The sequence below is a fragment of the Colias philodice genome, chromosome 3 (genome assembly GCF_061535455.1).
Source record: "Colias philodice isolate Cphi_HAF_F1 chromosome 3, ilColPhil1 Martin Lab GWU primary, whole genome shotgun sequence".
Classification (NCBI taxonomy): Eukaryota; Metazoa; Arthropoda; class Insecta; order Lepidoptera; family Pieridae; genus Colias; species Colias philodice.
Window position 1 is genome coordinate 7,071,940 of NC_143088.1, and position 17,830 is coordinate 7,089,769.

Consider the following 17,830-nt stretch of genomic DNA (forward strand, 5'->3'; position numbering starts at 1 on the left):
ATACTACTGTAATAATATATACTCTGAATGACAGATTTTACCAACATGTAAATATCAAGTTCACATTTCACTGTTCTGTCATCTGTTAAATACAGTTTAAGAGCGACGTTTCACATTATCCGATCCGATATCGGATATCGGACGCCTGTGTTTTTTCTACCCGACGGACCCAGAAAGAGGGTAATGTGTTTGAGTTGCATGTATGCTTGTTTGTTTGTATGTTTGATTCTATGTGCGCCTCTGCAGTCTAAACACTTGACCGATTTTTATAAAATAACTAATTCCAAATAAGTACATTTAAGTAAAATTTTACCTAGGTAGGTCAATTAAAATACTAATGTATTTTTGTCTTAAATTTGCACTATTGCTACAATGAAACAATTATAACGGTTTAAATCGCGATATTTATTTTAGATTATATTATATAGATTTTTAGATTTTTATTCTATAGTATCAAGATCGCTTGCGTCGCAGTATCAGTGTTGCTATATGAGCGACGGTGGCGCCCTCATTTATTTTCATCTCTTTTGTGTCGCACTGTAAGTAAAATCTTAGGGCGGCTTGCGCATCGTCGTTAAATACAGTTTAAGAGCGACGTAAACGCATTTAGTCTGCTAATTATAATTAGCGTCTTGCACAACAAAAATTTAGGCACTAATCACGTTTAACGAACTGTCAAAGTTAAATACCCAAAGATGGCTATTTAGCGTCGCTAAATAGGTACGTTTAGTAGTCAATCGCGCGTCATCGTAGAGTATATGGGAGTATTCAGAGAGAAAGCTTGAAACTTATAAGCGCTTATCGGCGCTTGTCATGTTCATATATTTTCCTGCGCGGGTTGACAGCACTGACAGGAAAATATATGAACATGACAAGCGCTTATAAGCGCTTATCGGCGCTTATAAGCGCTGGTAACCCGCGCAGGAAAATATATGAACATGCGCTTATAAGCGCTGATCGGCGCCGACAAGTTTGTTGAAACTTGTTGGAACTTGTCTGCGCCGATCAGCGCTTATAAGCGCATGTTCATATATTTTCCTGCGCGGGTTACCAGCGCTTATAAGCGCCGATAAGCGCTTATAAGCGCTTATAAGTTTCAAGCTTTCTTTCTGAATACGCCCTTTGGGCGTATTCAAACTTATAAGCGCTTATCGGCGCTTGTCATGTTCATATATTTTCCTGTCAGTGCTGTCAACCCGCGCAGGAAAATATATGAACATGACAAGCGCCGATAAGCGCTTATAAGTTTCAAGCTTTCTCTCTGAATACTCCCTATATTACAGTAGTTTAGAGCGCGTGTATTGCACAAATTGCATAGTGCGCATCGTAGGCATATGAGCTATAGATACTATATTACTTGCTCTGTAATTTAAACCTGAGTTGTTGATGTGTCAAAGTGAAAATTATTCTGCGATTTTTAGTGATTTCTAATTGAAAACACGACGAAAACATTGAAAAGCGACTTACGAAAGGTTCTTTTTACTATGATTAGTAAATTTGAAAAGAAACAAGTTGAAAGAGATCTAGTTTTCAAGGTAAAACAAGAGTGTTTACGTGAAATATCTCAATGCATTGTTAAGTGTGACTTTGATTATATTTTGATACTTTTCATCTTGATTGCATTACACATACCTAAGTACGATTTGTTTAATATTTATTACTTTGCAGGTAACATGGATGATACCAGTAATCCAGTTATAAACTATTCAAGTAATAACAAAAAAATTGAATTATCTGTTCCGTTCAAAATGTTTAAAGACACAAAATCAGTATCTTGACAAGATTTCTTCCATGACCGGACCATGTTATTCATGTTGAAGAGCAATTTAAAAAAACAGATGGAATAACTGCAGAAATGGAATAGTTCATAATAAGAGTCAGAGATAATGATTGTGATTCACACTCTTCATTCGCGGCTGAATTTCTAGATTTAATATGATTCTATTGATTAAACAAAATTTAATTGTATTTATACATATATTGTGTTTTTTCTTGCTTTCACTCATTTCATGTGATACTATATTACTTAAAACACAATATTATAAACTTAGATTACAAAATCTAAGGTTGTAAAGATGAATAGTTGTTGCCGAGTTGTTGCTTGTAAGAGAAAATAATAAATAAAAGTATCAAAAAAATATTTCCAACTATAACCTAAGTTGCCATATGATGATTTTTTGAATTTGCCGCCTTTTTCCAGTCTCATCTTTCGTTAGCCAGACTCAAGAAGCATAAATCTAAAACACTGGAGATTGCAATATGAACATTAACTTGAAGCAAAAAAATATGACCTTGAATGACGTCGGTTATGTTTTTTGTCTCTTTCTCTACGCTGGTCAAAATTCAGGATTTTTTGAAATAAAAAAAAACTAAAAATCATGGTCTATAATAAAAATAAAATCATGTTTATTTTCGTAAGTATTATTACATTATAAAATTGACTTGTACACCTTGGACTTGACAAAAGCCGAATTGGAAACTCCTGTAATAAGTTTTCATAAAATTTTATTTTAATCAACAAACAATATTATAGTTACCTATTTATAATATTTTTAATTTAAAATATCAAAACGGGTAAGTCCAACTTAGCAATAAAATCTTTCTTGCGATTTAAAATTGAAAATTGTGATGTGTTTGACCCTTCTTCATCGAATATTTTTCTATACATATTGTAAACAACACCTCTTGCTTGTGATCGCAGCGGTTTTATCGACATTTCGAAGATTTTGAAGACAAAATCCTAAAAATTAATCATCAACACAAAATAATTTGACAACCAATTTGATAGTTGTCAAATAAAGTTGCCACATGAAAATCTTTTATTTTTTAAAATATATAAATATGCCCTGGTAGGCCTATAAAAACGATACTTATAGGTCTACCAGAATCTGATGGCATATTTATATTTGAGAAATAAAAGATTTTCATGTGGCAACTTATTTGACAACTATCAAATTGGTTGTCAAATTATTTGTCTTTTTTGCAGTTGATAAATAAATTTTAGGATTTTGTCTAAAAAATCTTCGAAAATGTCGAAAAAGCCGCTGTGATCACAAGCAAGAGGTGTTGTTTATAATGTGTATAGAAAAATATTTGATGAAGAAGGGTCAAACACATCACAATTTTCAATTTAGAAGATTTTATTGGTAAATTGGACTTACCCGCTTTGATACTTTCAATTAAAAAATATTATATGTAGGTAATTATAATATTGTTTGTTGATTGGAATATAATTTTATGAAAACTTATTACAGGAGTTTCCAATACGGCTATTCGTCAAGTCCAAGCTGTCCGTCAATTTTATAATGTGTGTATCTGTTAATACTTACGAAAATAAACATAGTTTTATTTTATTTTATAAAAAATTATAAGCAGTCTAGTTTTCTATCGATATAACATCGATATTTTTACATGGCATAATGATAATGAACATACAAATATAGGTATGTGTAAATAATAATATGTATTACCTGTATAAAAGTAATATGTATATTATACATTTAAGTATGTACCCACATAATATTAAGTGGATATCTCATTATTAAGTACAGTATTGTCCACTTATGTAATGTGACTAATGATATTGAGAACAAACTAAAAAATAAGCAGTATCAAGATCGTTCAGTCCATTTTCCCTAGGGTTGCACACTCAAAATTTTGATTTCCCTAATTGCCATCAGATTCTGGTTTACCTATACTGATATGGAAGAAAAAACACAAAATATGCTGAATCTCTAAGTAGGTAGGTAAAATTAATAATACCAGTTGGGTGGGATTAAATAGGAGTTCTTAAAAAAAATATTCAGAAAGCGTTAAAACTTAAAAGTATTAGAATAGAAATTCGGAATATTATGTATGTTGCTTTTATTTAAACTTTACTCTCATAATATACATATTTAAGTATATGATTAATTTTTCATCTCAGGTTTCTCACACGTGCTAAGTTTCATTTTTCTGTAAATAGCAAGAAAATTTTTAGATTATTAATTTTCAATTTCAATTTCATCATTTTTATTAGCTGGATCCACACCGGACGATCCACCGCGATCCGATCGCGCGCGGCAGGCGCGCGATCCAAAGATGCGGGCGGTGTGGACGTGCCGTGCGCGATCCATGCATGCGTTTTGGAGCGCGCGCTCCCTACCTCGTGCGATCCGTTAGCGGGCGGTTTTTGTACCCGCTTCAAAGGTGCCTCAGTTGCGTGATGCGCGCGGTGTGGACGGTTGTGTTGGATCGCGCGATCCACTTCACCATGGACATCTCAGAAAGTCGAATATCTCAAATTGATTAGCATTCATTCTTGCAAAAATGTGTTCAACTTCATCTGAAACTAACTCTGCGTACAGCTGAGTCCCAGATGCCAATCGATTTTTATAAAATTGTTTCACCCAAAACCGTCGATTTATTTTTTTTTATTTTTTGCGCAAACATTTCAGTATAATAAAAGTTACTGCTGTAACGGCAAGACGCCGCCGTTGTACGTGTGACTCCATATTGTACAAGAGTTAGACTGGCTGAATCACGGATCGCCTTAGGATCACTTGGAGCGCATATTTGGGATCGCAAGTTTTTAAAGTGGATCGGCCTAACATGATCCACGATCCATGCTCCGCGATCCTGGATCGCGAATCGCGGGATCACTGGATCATCCGGTGTGGACCCAGCTATTGACAACTGTTACACTCTGTTACAGTTTACTCTGTTACTGTGTTAAAGTTTGTCGCTATAATTTTACTCTTACACTTCACAAAAAATATCTTACAGCAAGAGATTCCTTGCTCTTCTGCATTTGCATTATTACAAACTCCGTATCGTCTTGATCAGAATCATTGTGGTCTGGTTTGTTTTCGCCTAATTTTCCACAAAAAGGTGTTTCGTTGAGCAACGGCTGCATCTATTACATTTTTGAAAATAGGAATTATATGTATATATATTAGGTATTTGATTTTTTTCCGTTATCCTCGTCTTTTAAATTGGAGATCTAATATTTTATATAATATTATTCCGAGCGAAGGCGGGACCTATGTGCCACTGATCAGTAATTTGTCCTAAAAACGAAAATATTGAATAGTGGACAATCTTACACAATTGTTCACGATTCTTCCGCCTGGTAATCCGTATTGCCATATGTCAGTAGAAAGATTTTCCGCCTGCGGTGTCATCCATTTACGAAGTCCACCCTTATGCCGCCGCCACCGGAATTCCTTGCTCTACAACAGTGGCAGGATTTGCGATTTTTGTAGAACTAGTGGTCCGCCCCGCCATCGCCCGTGGAAAATATATACACACCGGCACAATTAGCGGAACAGAAAAAAAAGTGAGACTATGAGATAATAACGCATATTTTTGACGAAAATGTAATTAGACACAAAATAACAAATTGATTAACATCTTTTAACAACGACTTTGAAAAGTCTTCGTTATTTTTTATTGAAAAAATAAAGAAATTTGAAATAAGTGAAATTTTTGGATAATTATGAACCGTCACAAAAAAAAAGTATGCATTAAATGATTTAACAATAAAATTAAAGCAAAATTAATAACGAGTGTTTCCCCCTCTTGCTCTGATTACGGTTTTCATTCGTCTGGGCATGCTACAGATTATGTTATCGATGATTTCTTGAGGCAACCGCTCCCACTTCTCAAGTAATGCGTTTTCAAGTTCATTCAGATTGTTGGGGGCTGGCATTCTGGATTTAACCCTTCTTTTTAGCAAATCCCAAACATGCTCTATTGGATTCATATTGGGGGAATTTGCTGGCCACTGCATCACCGGTATACCTACGTGGCTCAGATATGCCTGTACCGATTGTGCTCTATGAGTACGAGCATTATCTTGCATTAGAATAAAGTCGTCACCAATAAATGGGGCAAATGGTACAACATGTTCTTCTAAAATGTCTCTGATGTATCGATCTGCTGTCATGGTCCCTCCTGTGACTATCACTAACTCCGTGCGAGCTCCCAAACATATCCCTCCCCAAACCATAATCGAGCCGCCATCATAAGCCACTGTGTGTTCAAAACTAGACTGTATGTGGCGTTCTCCTTTGCGTCTCCATATTCGCTGTCTCCCATCGATCTGTTTTAAAAGTACTCTGCACTCATCAGTAAAGAGAACCTGCTGCCATTCGTTCAAATCCCAGACGATGTTCTCGCACATCGGTTTGTGTTCCGCTAATTGTGCCGGTGTGTGTATATTATAGCATATAGAACTCATGGATCATGTAAATATCCAACGTGAAATAGTTTTTGAAATCGGGCCAGTAGTTCGTGAGATTAGCGCGTTCAAACAAACTCTTTAGCTTAATTACAATTAGTATAGATTACTACTATATTATCTGTGGTATAGAAACCTGCATGTCCTGAGTGCTAAAACACTTTTTTATGTTTTTTCTCGATTTACTTCCGACTTTCTTGTCCGTGTTTTGTAATTTACTCGTTATTTCTTTAATAGTATCCCATAGTAGAATACATGGGAGAACAATGAAGAAGATTGTGTTTAAAATAAATTCCATCGGTCTAGAAATGCAAATATTCATTTAAACATGAGCTAAATATTCTCATTAAAAATATTCAACCATTTAATCATAATGACGACGCGGTTGGCGGCTGGCGCAGTGGTAAAGTAACTGCCTACTGAGCCGACGGTCCCGGGTTCGATCCCCCGTCAGGGCAAATATTTGTGTGATGAACTCAATTATTTGTTCTTGTGTCTGGGTGTTATTATCTATATATATGTATTTATTAAATATTATATTTATCGTCGCCTAGTACCCACAACACAAGCCTTAATGGAGCTTACTGTGGGACTAGGTCGATTTGTGTAATAATGTCCTATAATATTTATTTATTTATTTATAATGCTCCTGCCACACTATGCTCCTCGCGCTGCTCATCGCTCTGCTCATCGCGCTGCCATTATTCACCGCGACATTGCCCTCTCTGGCCACACACTGCTCTACTCGCGCAATTAATCGCGACGCTCATCACTTGTTGCTCTGTGCTCACTTGTCATTTGCCTTGTCTCACACAATGGACGTTAATAAAAATAACTGCGAGCCCAAACTCGATAAAGTTGAGTCAATATATTACTGAGTTCCTATGGTCACCTTCCGATTCCATCATCAAATCAGCTCTATGTCATGATAATGTTTTATAGCTATCCAATTTACATACGTATACGAAATTTCAGCTCAATCGGTTACCGGGAAGTGAATCAAAGTTACTTGAAACATTTACAAATACAGACAAAAATGCTCATAAAATAAAAACTCAAACTCAAACTCAAACATTCATTTATTCAATTAGACTACTATTTAGTAGCACTTTCGAACTACTGGGCCTATTCGAATAAAATTTTTATGGGGCCAATTCGACACCATCTCGCATCGAACAAAAAAATAATCACGTAAATCGGTTCAGAAACCTCGGAGTAATCGGTGTACATACATAAAAAAAAACATACCGGCCGAATTGATAGCCTCCTCCTTTTTTTTGAAGTCGGTTAAAAAGATGGCAGCGTGCGCGCTATGCAATTTTATTACTATACTAATTATATTAATTTAGGTAGTAAAAAGAAATAATATATATCGTCGTCGTCGTCCTCAAACATAAAAAAAAATTAATTAAAAAAATATTAACACTTTTCATGCGACCATTCCATGCTTGGCGACGACATAATTTCCGATTTTGCATACGTGTGCGTCTTGCGCGAGCGCTCGATGCGGACCACAGAGTACATTATTATAACTGAGTAATGCGGACTGCGATCGCGCGATTATGTCTATGTGGCCAGGCACTCGCACTCGTATTGCCAGTCCTTTGACTCGCGCGCAAAAACCGACAAAATAGGGAGCAGTGAGCAGGCCGATGAGCACGACGACTGGCATGACGAGCGTTGCCACACTATGTCTCTGCCTACTTTCCTCGTTTTCCCCTTATAGCCTGAGCAGACGAGGGACTTTTCTCCGTGACGGAGAAAAAAGTACTATCCGCAAATAAAAACTCCACCGCGGTCTCAACGCACGCCGTGTGCGACGAAAAGAAATAAAAAAGAAGTCGGTAAATAAATTGCAACCCTCGCAAAGTTGTTTTAGTATTGCTAGGCTAGTTTAATATATGTAGATGATATTGGTTCTCGTTCTCAACCTCAATCTATGGTCTACAGATTAAAGTCTACAGTAGTTAATTAGTCCGTGAAGTGCATAACTAGCATTTCAATTTACAGCCACAAGTAACAAAATATTGATATTATCTCCCATTTTTCTTGATCTTATTTTTGGTATGTACCTGCTTAAATATTATTATTAATTGTTTTTACTTGCTCACAAGTCGAACGGTACGTTGTTTGGTATCTGGGTGAACAGGCCAACCGTCTTTATCATAAACCAGAGTGCGACGTCTTAATGAACTCTCGTAATAATGGTCAAGTTTACGGGGGGAATTAAACAATAATTCCAAGCCCCAGGAACTTGTACACCGACAGCATAAACCTAAAAAAGCTTTGAGGATACCTGTAAAAAACATTAGAATTTAACTTGGGTAGAAATTTTTTTACCCAAGAATAAATTTATTTAGCTTTTAATAGAGAGAGAGAGACAAGTTATTCTGTAGAAATTATCTTATGATTCTTTTCGAAATCCTCTTGTTATGTTCTACGAAGATATTGTTAATAATTTATCAATTATGATGCATCACCGAGAACTAATAATGCGATAAGCACTCCAAAAAATATCACGAATAGGTTCAAAGTGATTATATCTGGATAGCAGAGAGATCTAATGTATCGAGATTCTTCTCTGGGAGAATGCCCAGCAGCTATAAGTTGTGCATCTGGCATATCTTTACACGTCAACCTTGGGTCTTCGGCTGAAAGAATTGAATAGTAATTAATCCATATACTTTTACTAAATAAAAATAACATGACACGCGGGTGTTTATTTTTACAGATTTTTACACTAGCCGCAGCTAAAACAAACGTAGGTTTATTACGTAAGTAGTCACTATTTAGCGATATAATTTTTTATAGAATATCAAATAATCGATCACGAGGCGAGATTCAAACCCGCGTCTTTTGCCATACGCATACCGGGCGACCGCGACGCACGCCGACCTCTCTCGGCCACCCGTGATCCCGCCAGAGCTATCGAATTTATATTCTACATAGTTACTGTTTCGGTTTTTATGTCTTTTTTCTAAAGGTTTCTACTGGTGAAAAATCTATAAAAGTAGGTAGATAGGTAATATCTACTTTTGTGTTTGATTTTACGTGAGTAAGTAGGTATAATATACCTACGTTTAGATTAAAAAGACTTTACAAGTTACAACTATGCGGACGTTTCAAACACTACACGTCTCCCCGTAACCATGCTCACATCACGGGGAGACAGTAAACTGTAAAGTGTTCGAAACGTCGCGTTAAATAATGAAATAATGGAAAATTATTGCAGTTGTGAATTAAAAAACAGAGTAAGAGATAAGAACTGTTTTTAAATAGGTATGAATTTTGTAATTATTAACTCACTGATACAAACGCATTCACAGTGCCAAATGCAGAAACATCGGTCATTTTTTTTAATTCTAACGTCTCGCACCGCTACTGACTCATCATCATCATTCATCAATGAGACTAAAAATATATCAATTATCAAGCAATAAATTTATATAATTTTCATTAATTGAAATTTTAGTTGACAGTTAAAACAATATATCAAGTTTAAAATTGTCCAATCTTACCTGAACATAAAGCATCAGTAAAAGAACTATCCAGTGGAATTTCTAATTGAAAAGGTTTTGTATGCATGGGTGGTATAAGTAACTTAGTTGTTATACCATCCGATGAGTGTATTTCCTGAGAGTCAGTTAAGCAATCTCGAACTGAAATTCTAAATATATTAATTTATTGATTATAAACTATATATAGAACCCAAAAACGCGTTTGACCGTTCATATTTGTAACTAAGACAGGACAATGTCTGTCGGGTTAGCTAGTAAAAATATAAATACATATTAATTTACCTATAATATGAAGCAGCCAATCCAGTATTTGTAACTTGAAGATTCAATGTCGATCGAGTTTTACGCGTATCCGATACTATTGAAGTCAGCCTTCCTGAAGACCTATAAAAATGCTATCTTATGAATGCCTTCACTTCACGTAGAACCTGACTTAAAAAAAAGATAAAGCACCCTGCGACAACAAGTTTGTTATCATCAGCTTTCGCTTCTAAGTCCAACTGAGTTCTATGCGAGGTTCTGTGCGGTAACTTAAGGTAGCTATCTGTGCCTTTTTCCAGTATATCAAGGCTTGCTAAGCTTCCAGCCAATAATGCGCGCGTCGTTCTGATAACTACTCTTCGGCGACGCTTAAATTAACATTATAAGGACATGAATACAAAAAAAAATCATACCTAAATATTATGTACTGGTCGATAATAATTATATACATTGCATGTGTAAATCAAAATACCTCATTAATATATTCAATAGGCGATTCGAAGGTCTTATTAATTTCACTTTGGGAATTTTTTCTATTTGATTTTATCATAATAATATCGTCTATAGGTACAATTATAAATTCTTCATGTTGGTCTGTTAATTTATGCTCTGCCAAGAAATTTCAATTATTACGAGACGAATATTTACAGGTACATATTAGCTTTAACAAATTGAATTATAAACTAAACTAAATTATGTTTTATGCAATTTTACCGGTTTTTCTGTTGTCCTGTAATAAATTTTCTGTTACATAACTCAACGGCAGAACTAAACACAAGCTACCCGAAGGCAACGTATAATTTTCCCTTGATAAGAAATCTTTTGTTCGATATCGAATAGTTAAGTCTTGATTGTTCCATTCTGGATCCACAGTACTAATACTGAGCAATAAAAATTAAGATATTAAATATATTACATACATAACGCAAATCAAAATTGGTTCTTCAACTTGATAAGCGCTAAGCAAAATAATTCATTCAAAATAAGAATGAAAATACCTAGCAGGGATGAGTTTTGTGAAATCATTCCACATTGTTTTACCATCGATTGTGCTCATCTTTTCATATAGCTGTATTCTTGCTTCGTGCAATATGTCGGGTTCACCAATTTCATATATAACGAAATCTCTTTGTTTTGAGGGTACATTTTTTCTCTTGGATAATGTATTAATTGGAGTACCTATCGTAGAACCCATAATATCATCTTCGTCTTTTCTCAGCCTTTTTTTCATTATTTCTACAGAAAATGTGCTTAGATCGTCTCTGTTGTATAATAATTTATTATTACGATGAGAAGATTCCTTTGTTAGCAATCCCTTAATGGTCCGGGAGCCAGCAGCAGATTTTATGACCAAGTTCCTCTCAAGCGGTAATTAGTAAAATGCATCAAAGTATAGTATTATGAAGCCTCGTGAACGTCAGCTGGAGCTCGGTTGGGGGGAAGAGCGGTTGTAGCCTCCCGTATCAGCTGACGGTTTTTCCACCAAGATACAGCCAGCTGACATATATATTTATCCACAGTTACATATAAGCTATCATCAGGTAAATTTTTGTTTGAGAGGAAATAACGGAAAATAAATTTTTCTTTAAATTTAACTTTCATGTTCGAGACACCAGCTGACTATACACCATGTTGTAACCAGCTGACTATTTTTTTTCGTTGAGATATTGGGTTAGCTACAATTTGACAAATTTTTAGCTGAGAGGAAATGAATGAATGAATGTATTTTTTTTCCTATGTGCGTGGGAGGCTACAACCGCTCACCCCCCCAACCGAGCGCCAGCTGACGTTCACGAGGCTTTATAATACTATACTCTCATGCGTCTGACGAATTATCTCTTGAGAGGAAATAGTTAACCAAATTTGCACCTGGCTCCCTAACCATAATGTCAATAATTTCATCTTCATCGTTGACATCCCGAGGTGTATTATATAACTCGCCTATATTATCCTCGTCATAATCTTTAATAATATTAAAATTTTTTAGTTGCAAGTTGTACGTGAGTGAATTCAGTGTACCATTATAGGTATTATATTTTTTTTCATCTCTATTGTAGAGCAACTTTACCTATTCTTGGCGACTGGCGTAAAATTTCTATATTATTTTATGTATTACAGAACCTAAATCTAATTTCTCTACTACTTACCTACATGCTAAATAAACTACAATAAAACAAGTGTAAAGCATTATTTATGTTCCACTTGAGAAACAATTTTAGAAGAATGGAATTTTAGATACTTATAATCGTATAGGAGCTACCAACGTTGACAAGAGAGCATTTTAGTATAGTTGGTTCTTTGATATACTGTTCCTCTTGCTATTTCGGTTAGAGTCCGGGCTGTCTGGCTGGTCGCAGTGGTTGCGTTTATTAGTTATGTAATTTCACTTATTTCGATGACATTTTAATGATTTTGAAATAAAAAATTGCGTATGGCACCTATTTAAAAACGAAAAAAACGTCTTGCAATAACAAATTTATGTCTGATGGCTCTATCTAAAGGCAAAAGATTAAAAATTACGCGTTAATAAATGACTTTAAATTACGGATATTTTCCTGTGCGCACTAATAAACGCAACCACTACCGCCAGCCAGACAGCGCGGACTCTAACCGAAATAGCAAGAGAAACAGTATATCAAAAACCCAACTATACTAAAATGACTTTTTTTAAAACGTTAATAGCTCCCGTACCTTACCTAACTACTAACGACCTAAGGTATAGAGCGATTACACCTAACGAGTACTGTGGCGAGTCAGTGCCCTCGGCCGAGTGCTCGGTTGGTATAAACACTTTAACGAGTGCTCGGCCGAGTACTCGGCCGAGAAGAACGGCGAGACTAGAATCCCAATTTGTTTACTCGGCCGAGTACCCACCTCCCCGCTTCATTCTTCTGCCCCCTCAGCGACTCGCTATCCCGCTCGGCAGGTATAAACACGCACTCGTCGCGTCACTCGGCCACTCGCCACTCGTTCGTTTCGTCATTGTATTTTTTCAAAGAATTATTGATCGAAAATCTCAATTAAAATGGCCGCTAACAAATGGAGCTTGGAAACCACCATCAAAAATTTCGCCTTAAAATCCATTTTCTGGTCCAAATTCGTTGATCTTCCTCTTCTAATAAATCCCACAATTCGTTAATAATATCTGGTAACAGCCGATTTAAAACCCGTTTAAATTCTTTTTTTTCGATCCATTGCAGACGTCCGCGTCGTGATCAAAACTGAACTGACTCGCCACTAGTGAAATACGTGTAAACACCCACTCCGTTCGGCAACTCTCTCGGCCGAGAGCGTATTATGCTCCAGTACCAAATATTTTCTGTAAATCTAAATTTAAATAAAAAATAAAAGAGCGTGTGCGCCGACGAGTCAGAGGAGACTTTTTAGCAAGATTCAACGATACCAAAATCGTCACCTTACTCTATAACGTGACCGTATTGCCATGACGCGACCTTGAAATTTTACTCTCAACACGCCTAAAGAAGTTTCGATTCAAAAGAAGTCTACAAGAAACTCATATAAAGAACCGGTACGAGTTTCTAGTCACGTTTAGGTTTAATATTAAACAATGGAACTGGTTTATGGAGCAGAGCGGCCGCGGTGCGGTGCTGCGCGGGGAGTGCCGAGTGACCGAGCACGCGCGAGCCCAAGCGAGGTGTCGCGAGGCCGGTTTGCACTCACACGGCCGCAGACGCTCGTTTAGCAAGATCCAAGACTGGTTGTATTATTGTGTACGCTACATGTACGAAATTATAAGTTAATAATGGAAGCGTTTATTGAAGGCGTAAGAAAGCAACCGTGCTTGTGGAATCCATTGCATCCTGATTATCGCGAAATGCAGATTAAAGACGAAGCATGGCAGACCATTGTAGAACATTATAACAACAACTCTATCCCTAACAGTAAGTTTGTATCCTATACCTATTTATTATATTCTTATAATAAATCAAAATAATGCCATACAGCGCGCAAAGCAAATTAATGGTCTCAAGTGCGCTTTCATAATATGAATTTCTTGAATATTTAAAAAGTACGTACCTAGTACTTAGATATGCACGTTAAATGAACAAAACTTTTAATTTTTTTCAACACTAGATACATATAACTGCAGATTTGCAATCAGGACGCATTCCAAAACAAATTTTTAATATAAAATAACTTTACAGTTCAAGTTGCGAAGATAGAATGGAAAAAGTTACGCGACAATCATCGCGACGCGCTCAAGCGAGCAAAGCTTGGTAAAAACAAATTATTACCTGCGCAAATCACAACCTGGAAATATGCTAAAGCAATGCAATTTCTCGAGCCACACATGAAGTATAGAATTACAGAAAATATTGAAATGGATCCTCCATCTACGAATAATTCCATAAATAAAATAAATGACCATGATGTTTCAACAACAGAAAGTAATGAAATTATTATGGGTAATTCAGCGAAACGGCGCTGTATTGAGAAAAATAATAAATATCGAGAAGATAATGACGCCTTAGAATCCTTTTTTAAATGCATGCTACAAAGTACAAAAGTTATGCCACACTGGATGCAAACGCAAGTAAAGAAAAAAATATTTGCTGTTATTATTGAAGCGGAGGAACACCTTTCTTCTCAATCTCAGACTGATTTATGCGAATTCAAAGATCAAGATTCCGTTATACAATTGGAGAAGAAAATAAAATGTGAGGTCTTTACAGACGAAAGTTGTGATAATGATTACTAGTTAGTTATATACCTAGTTTAGTTAGTATTCACAGACATTGTTTTCACAGATAATAAATAATATGTAGTTTAAAAAAACTAAAAAACACGCTTTTCATAGAAAACCGAACTAAAAAATAGAAAATTTTATCAAATTATTGTATTGTCATCGGTCCTCAATAAATCTACAAAGTTTGAACGAAATCTGGCCGTTTAAAGTGGGTCAAAATCGCGCCCAAAGAAGTCGGTTACAAACATACAGTCGGTTACAAACATACAGGTGAAGCTAATATAAAGCGTGTAATAATAAATAATAATAATAGTTTAATAAAACTAAAAAAACACGTTTTTTTTATAAAACCGAACTGAAAAATAGAAAATTTTATCAAATTAGTGTATTGTCATCGGTCCTCAATAAATCTACAAAGTTTGAACGAAATCTGGCCGTTTGAAGTGGGTCAAAATCGCGCCCAAAGAAGTCAATTACAAACATACAAACATACAGGTGAAGCTAATATAAAGCGTGTAAAAAGTTACATGTAACAAATAAGTAGATGTGTTGAAGAAAATTCTAAATTGTGATTTTAGTTATTATGTAGGTACGTATATGTACTTATTTTCTTGTGTAAACGTTATGAATAAATTCAATTTTATATATAATGTGATTGTGTATTATTTAAATATAATTAGAGTAAGTAGGTACATATAAAATATTTTATTTTATTTATAGATTATTTTAAATAATGAGAATTAATAGACAGTGTATCAAAAGAACTGAAAATAACATATCATAAGGTCGGTACAGTCGAATTCGGAGTTGCATCTTTTTTGAAATTGGTTAAAAACTAGATTTAGTACATTAATAGAACCTTACGGATTGGAGTATGTATGTATGTTGGAGTAGTAGTCTGTATGATGGCTTTGGGAACCTCGTAGGTATACTTACGAAATTTTTCCACAAAGGATAATTGATTTTCTGTTTCCGATAAAGGATATTGATTTTCGTCATTTAGCTTAAATCTTATTGTTGCATTATTGAAGCCGATATCTTGACGCTTCATTCTATTTTGTAATTGCTTCCCCTTAATTATAATCTGAAAAAGAAATGACATTACTTTACCAAGTAATAAAATAGACGGCACGTAACCGTAGCCGGTAGCGCTAACGTTCAATTGAACGTTCATATGAAAGTTGATCGAGATATTTCTATAATGATACATAGTATGGTACATTTGTCAAATGCAATAGCCAATACGCAACACGCATTCTAATAGGTACAAGAACAAATTAAAATTTAAAGTTTTAAAAAGTCGGGGGTTCTAGACAAAACGAGCATACAGTAATAATTCCGCAAATCAAATCAAATTATCTCCGCATTGTCCTCATCGCAACATAGAAAAAAACCAGTATGCCGTAAAATCAAAAAGTTCGATGATATGTGACATCTGCCAACTCGCACTTGGCTAGAGTGGTGGATTATGGCCCGGACCCTCATAGCAGGCCCTTGTCCTTACAATGGGAACATATTATAATATTGTATGGGCTGATGATTGATGTATCTGCTTACATTATTATAGTCTTCGCCAGAACAGCCAAGAACCCCCGTGACAGTCTAAAATTAAAATTAATAGTTAATACTTATTATATTATAGATGTTTGAAATCTACAGGCATTATTTTAAAACGAACTAACATCAATCTTCTTAAGTTTATAAATTTGATACGGTGCTTCACGACGAAGACGTAGAATATACGGATTAAGGAGTCGTATGCGCTTATTACTTGCCCCTAAAACGTGTTCTATAGGTATGTACTCATCAGCGGAAGGTTGCTAAGTATAAAAATGAAATCTGATTAAAAAAGTTAGCTACCTATTGATTTTGTATTAGTTATTATATTATTTTGTATTTACAAAATATTAAATATATTACGTAGGTAATTACATATCTTTGCATTTAAAAAGTATAATGTTTATCTATCTAACTCGTATATAGATAGGTTTAGAATGTAGCCCAGCTGTATCAATTTACAAACTTTTTCAATCAAATCGCATAGAAATTGATTCTTACCACTGGGTCGTTGCACATTTTGACGGTAACTGCAAGCTTTTTCTTACAACGGTGTAATGAATTGTGTTTAAAAAGTTCCTCTCTTTGAAATCTTGCGACTTCACTATTCGCTGATACTTCAATACCATTCTGCTCTTTTACTTTAATTAGCCATGTTCATATAATATAAATTCATAATTTAATAAATAGTGATATTTTACTTACGCTTACATCGCAACTGAGGAATACAGACCTCACTTCTAGTTCAGAATTTCGTTTTTGGTTATCATCATTTTCATAGCTATTTCTTACCGACTGACCCGAAGTTAAAGATAGTGCTTCAAGTATTAAAATGAAAACTGGAAAGGCATTATAATAAGTATAGGTTTGGTATAGGTAATGCTGTTTTGAATCATATTATTAATTATGTTGATATTTAATAAAGTGATATCTAAATTTAATCGAATTTATGTGAATAATTATTAACATTCTACATTATGCTGGATGTTATGATTGTTCATAGCACAAGAAGATACAGATAAGATCTATAAAGCAATCATTAGACCATTTTAGGGTCTAAGGTTTACGTTGAATAATATTTTTTAGAGGATATAATATGTATGTTTCAATAGTGTAGGAGCAAAAAACGAACCACAATATTGTGTGAAAGGCATTATTGATAAATTTTATCTTCTTCGGTTCGTAAATGACTCCACCAAATATTGACAATTTATGTCAATCAATTAAAACGTAGTGATCCAGTATATATATTACTTTCCTCTATGGTAGTGATCAACCTCATTGATGTCAATGATTTTGAATTTCGCTACGCCAAGTATGGTAGGTAATACGGGAATCTTTTGACTCTGTGATAAGACTCTTAGGCCGGGAGATACTGACACAAAATATTGGGTCATTTGTACCAGCGCTCTGACCATCTTTTTTTATTTTTGTCACTGCGTTCTTAGACCCCTGAAGAACCGCCATACTGTTACAAATGACCCAATATTTTTGGTCAGTATCTCCCGGCCTATCTGTCAGGAGGCGTGGGTGTCAAATAAGGTTTGACGTTGCAAAAATCTCCTT

At 35.1% G+C, this 17,830-nt stretch overlaps 2 protein-coding genes across 2 annotated transcripts; one reads left to right on the forward strand and one right to left on the reverse strand.

Annotated features, from left to right (window-relative positions):
- Window positions 1–4,710: 4,710 nt before the first annotated feature.
- LOC149489741 (uncharacterized) lies at window positions 4,711–11,230 on the reverse strand. Its single transcript, XM_089715070.1, has 12 exons — window positions 10,998–11,230; window positions 10,714–10,880; window positions 10,472–10,593; window positions 10,192–10,367; window positions 10,021–10,122; window positions 9,739–9,887; window positions 9,527–9,631; window positions 8,701–8,871; window positions 8,324–8,516; window positions 6,357–6,522; window positions 5,052–5,210; window positions 4,711–4,894 (listed from the first exon to the last, which is right to left on the reverse strand). The coding sequence occupies exons 1-12, from the start codon at window positions 11,228–11,230 to the stop codon at window positions 4,745–4,747; spliced, it is 1,893 nt and encodes a 630-aa protein (XP_089571196.1). The 3' UTR covers window positions 4,711–4,744.
- Window positions 11,231–13,648: 2,418 nt separating this feature from the next.
- LOC149489742 (uncharacterized) lies at window positions 13,649–14,842 on the forward strand. Its single transcript, XM_089714402.1, has 2 exons — window positions 13,649–13,901; window positions 14,166–14,842. Exons 1-2 carry the CDS (start codon window positions 13,763–13,765, stop codon window positions 14,717–14,719), a joined length of 693 nt encoding a protein of 230 aa, XP_089570528.1. The 5' UTR covers window positions 13,649–13,762; the 3' UTR covers window positions 14,720–14,842.
- The last annotated feature ends 2,988 nt before the right edge of the window (window positions 14,843–17,830 follow it).

What these genes read in the sequence shown, in the direction of transcription:
- LOC149489741 (XM_089715070.1), bottom strand. Translation starts at nt 11,230, where the DNA reads ATGAAAAAAAGGCTGAGAAAAGACGAAGATGATATTATGGGTTCTACG. An exon ending in AACAAACTTGTTGTCGCAGG is followed by an intron (nt 10,123 to 10,191) that starts GTGCTTTATCTT and finishes GCATTTTTATAG; the next exon opens with GTCTTCAGGAAGGCTGACTT. An exon ending in TTGGCTGCTTCATATTATAG is followed by an intron (nt 9,888 to 10,020) that starts GTAAATTAATAT and finishes TAATATATTTAG; the next exon opens with AATTTCAGTTCGAGATTGCT.
- LOC149489742 (XM_089714402.1), top strand. Translation starts at nt 13,763, where the DNA reads ATGGAAGCGTTTATTGAAGGCGTAAGAAAGCAACCGTGCTTGTGGAAT. An exon ending in CAACAACTCTATCCCTAACA is followed by an intron (nt 13,902 to 14,165) that starts GTAAGTTTGTAT and finishes ATAACTTTACAG; the next exon opens with TTCAAGTTGCGAAGATAGAA.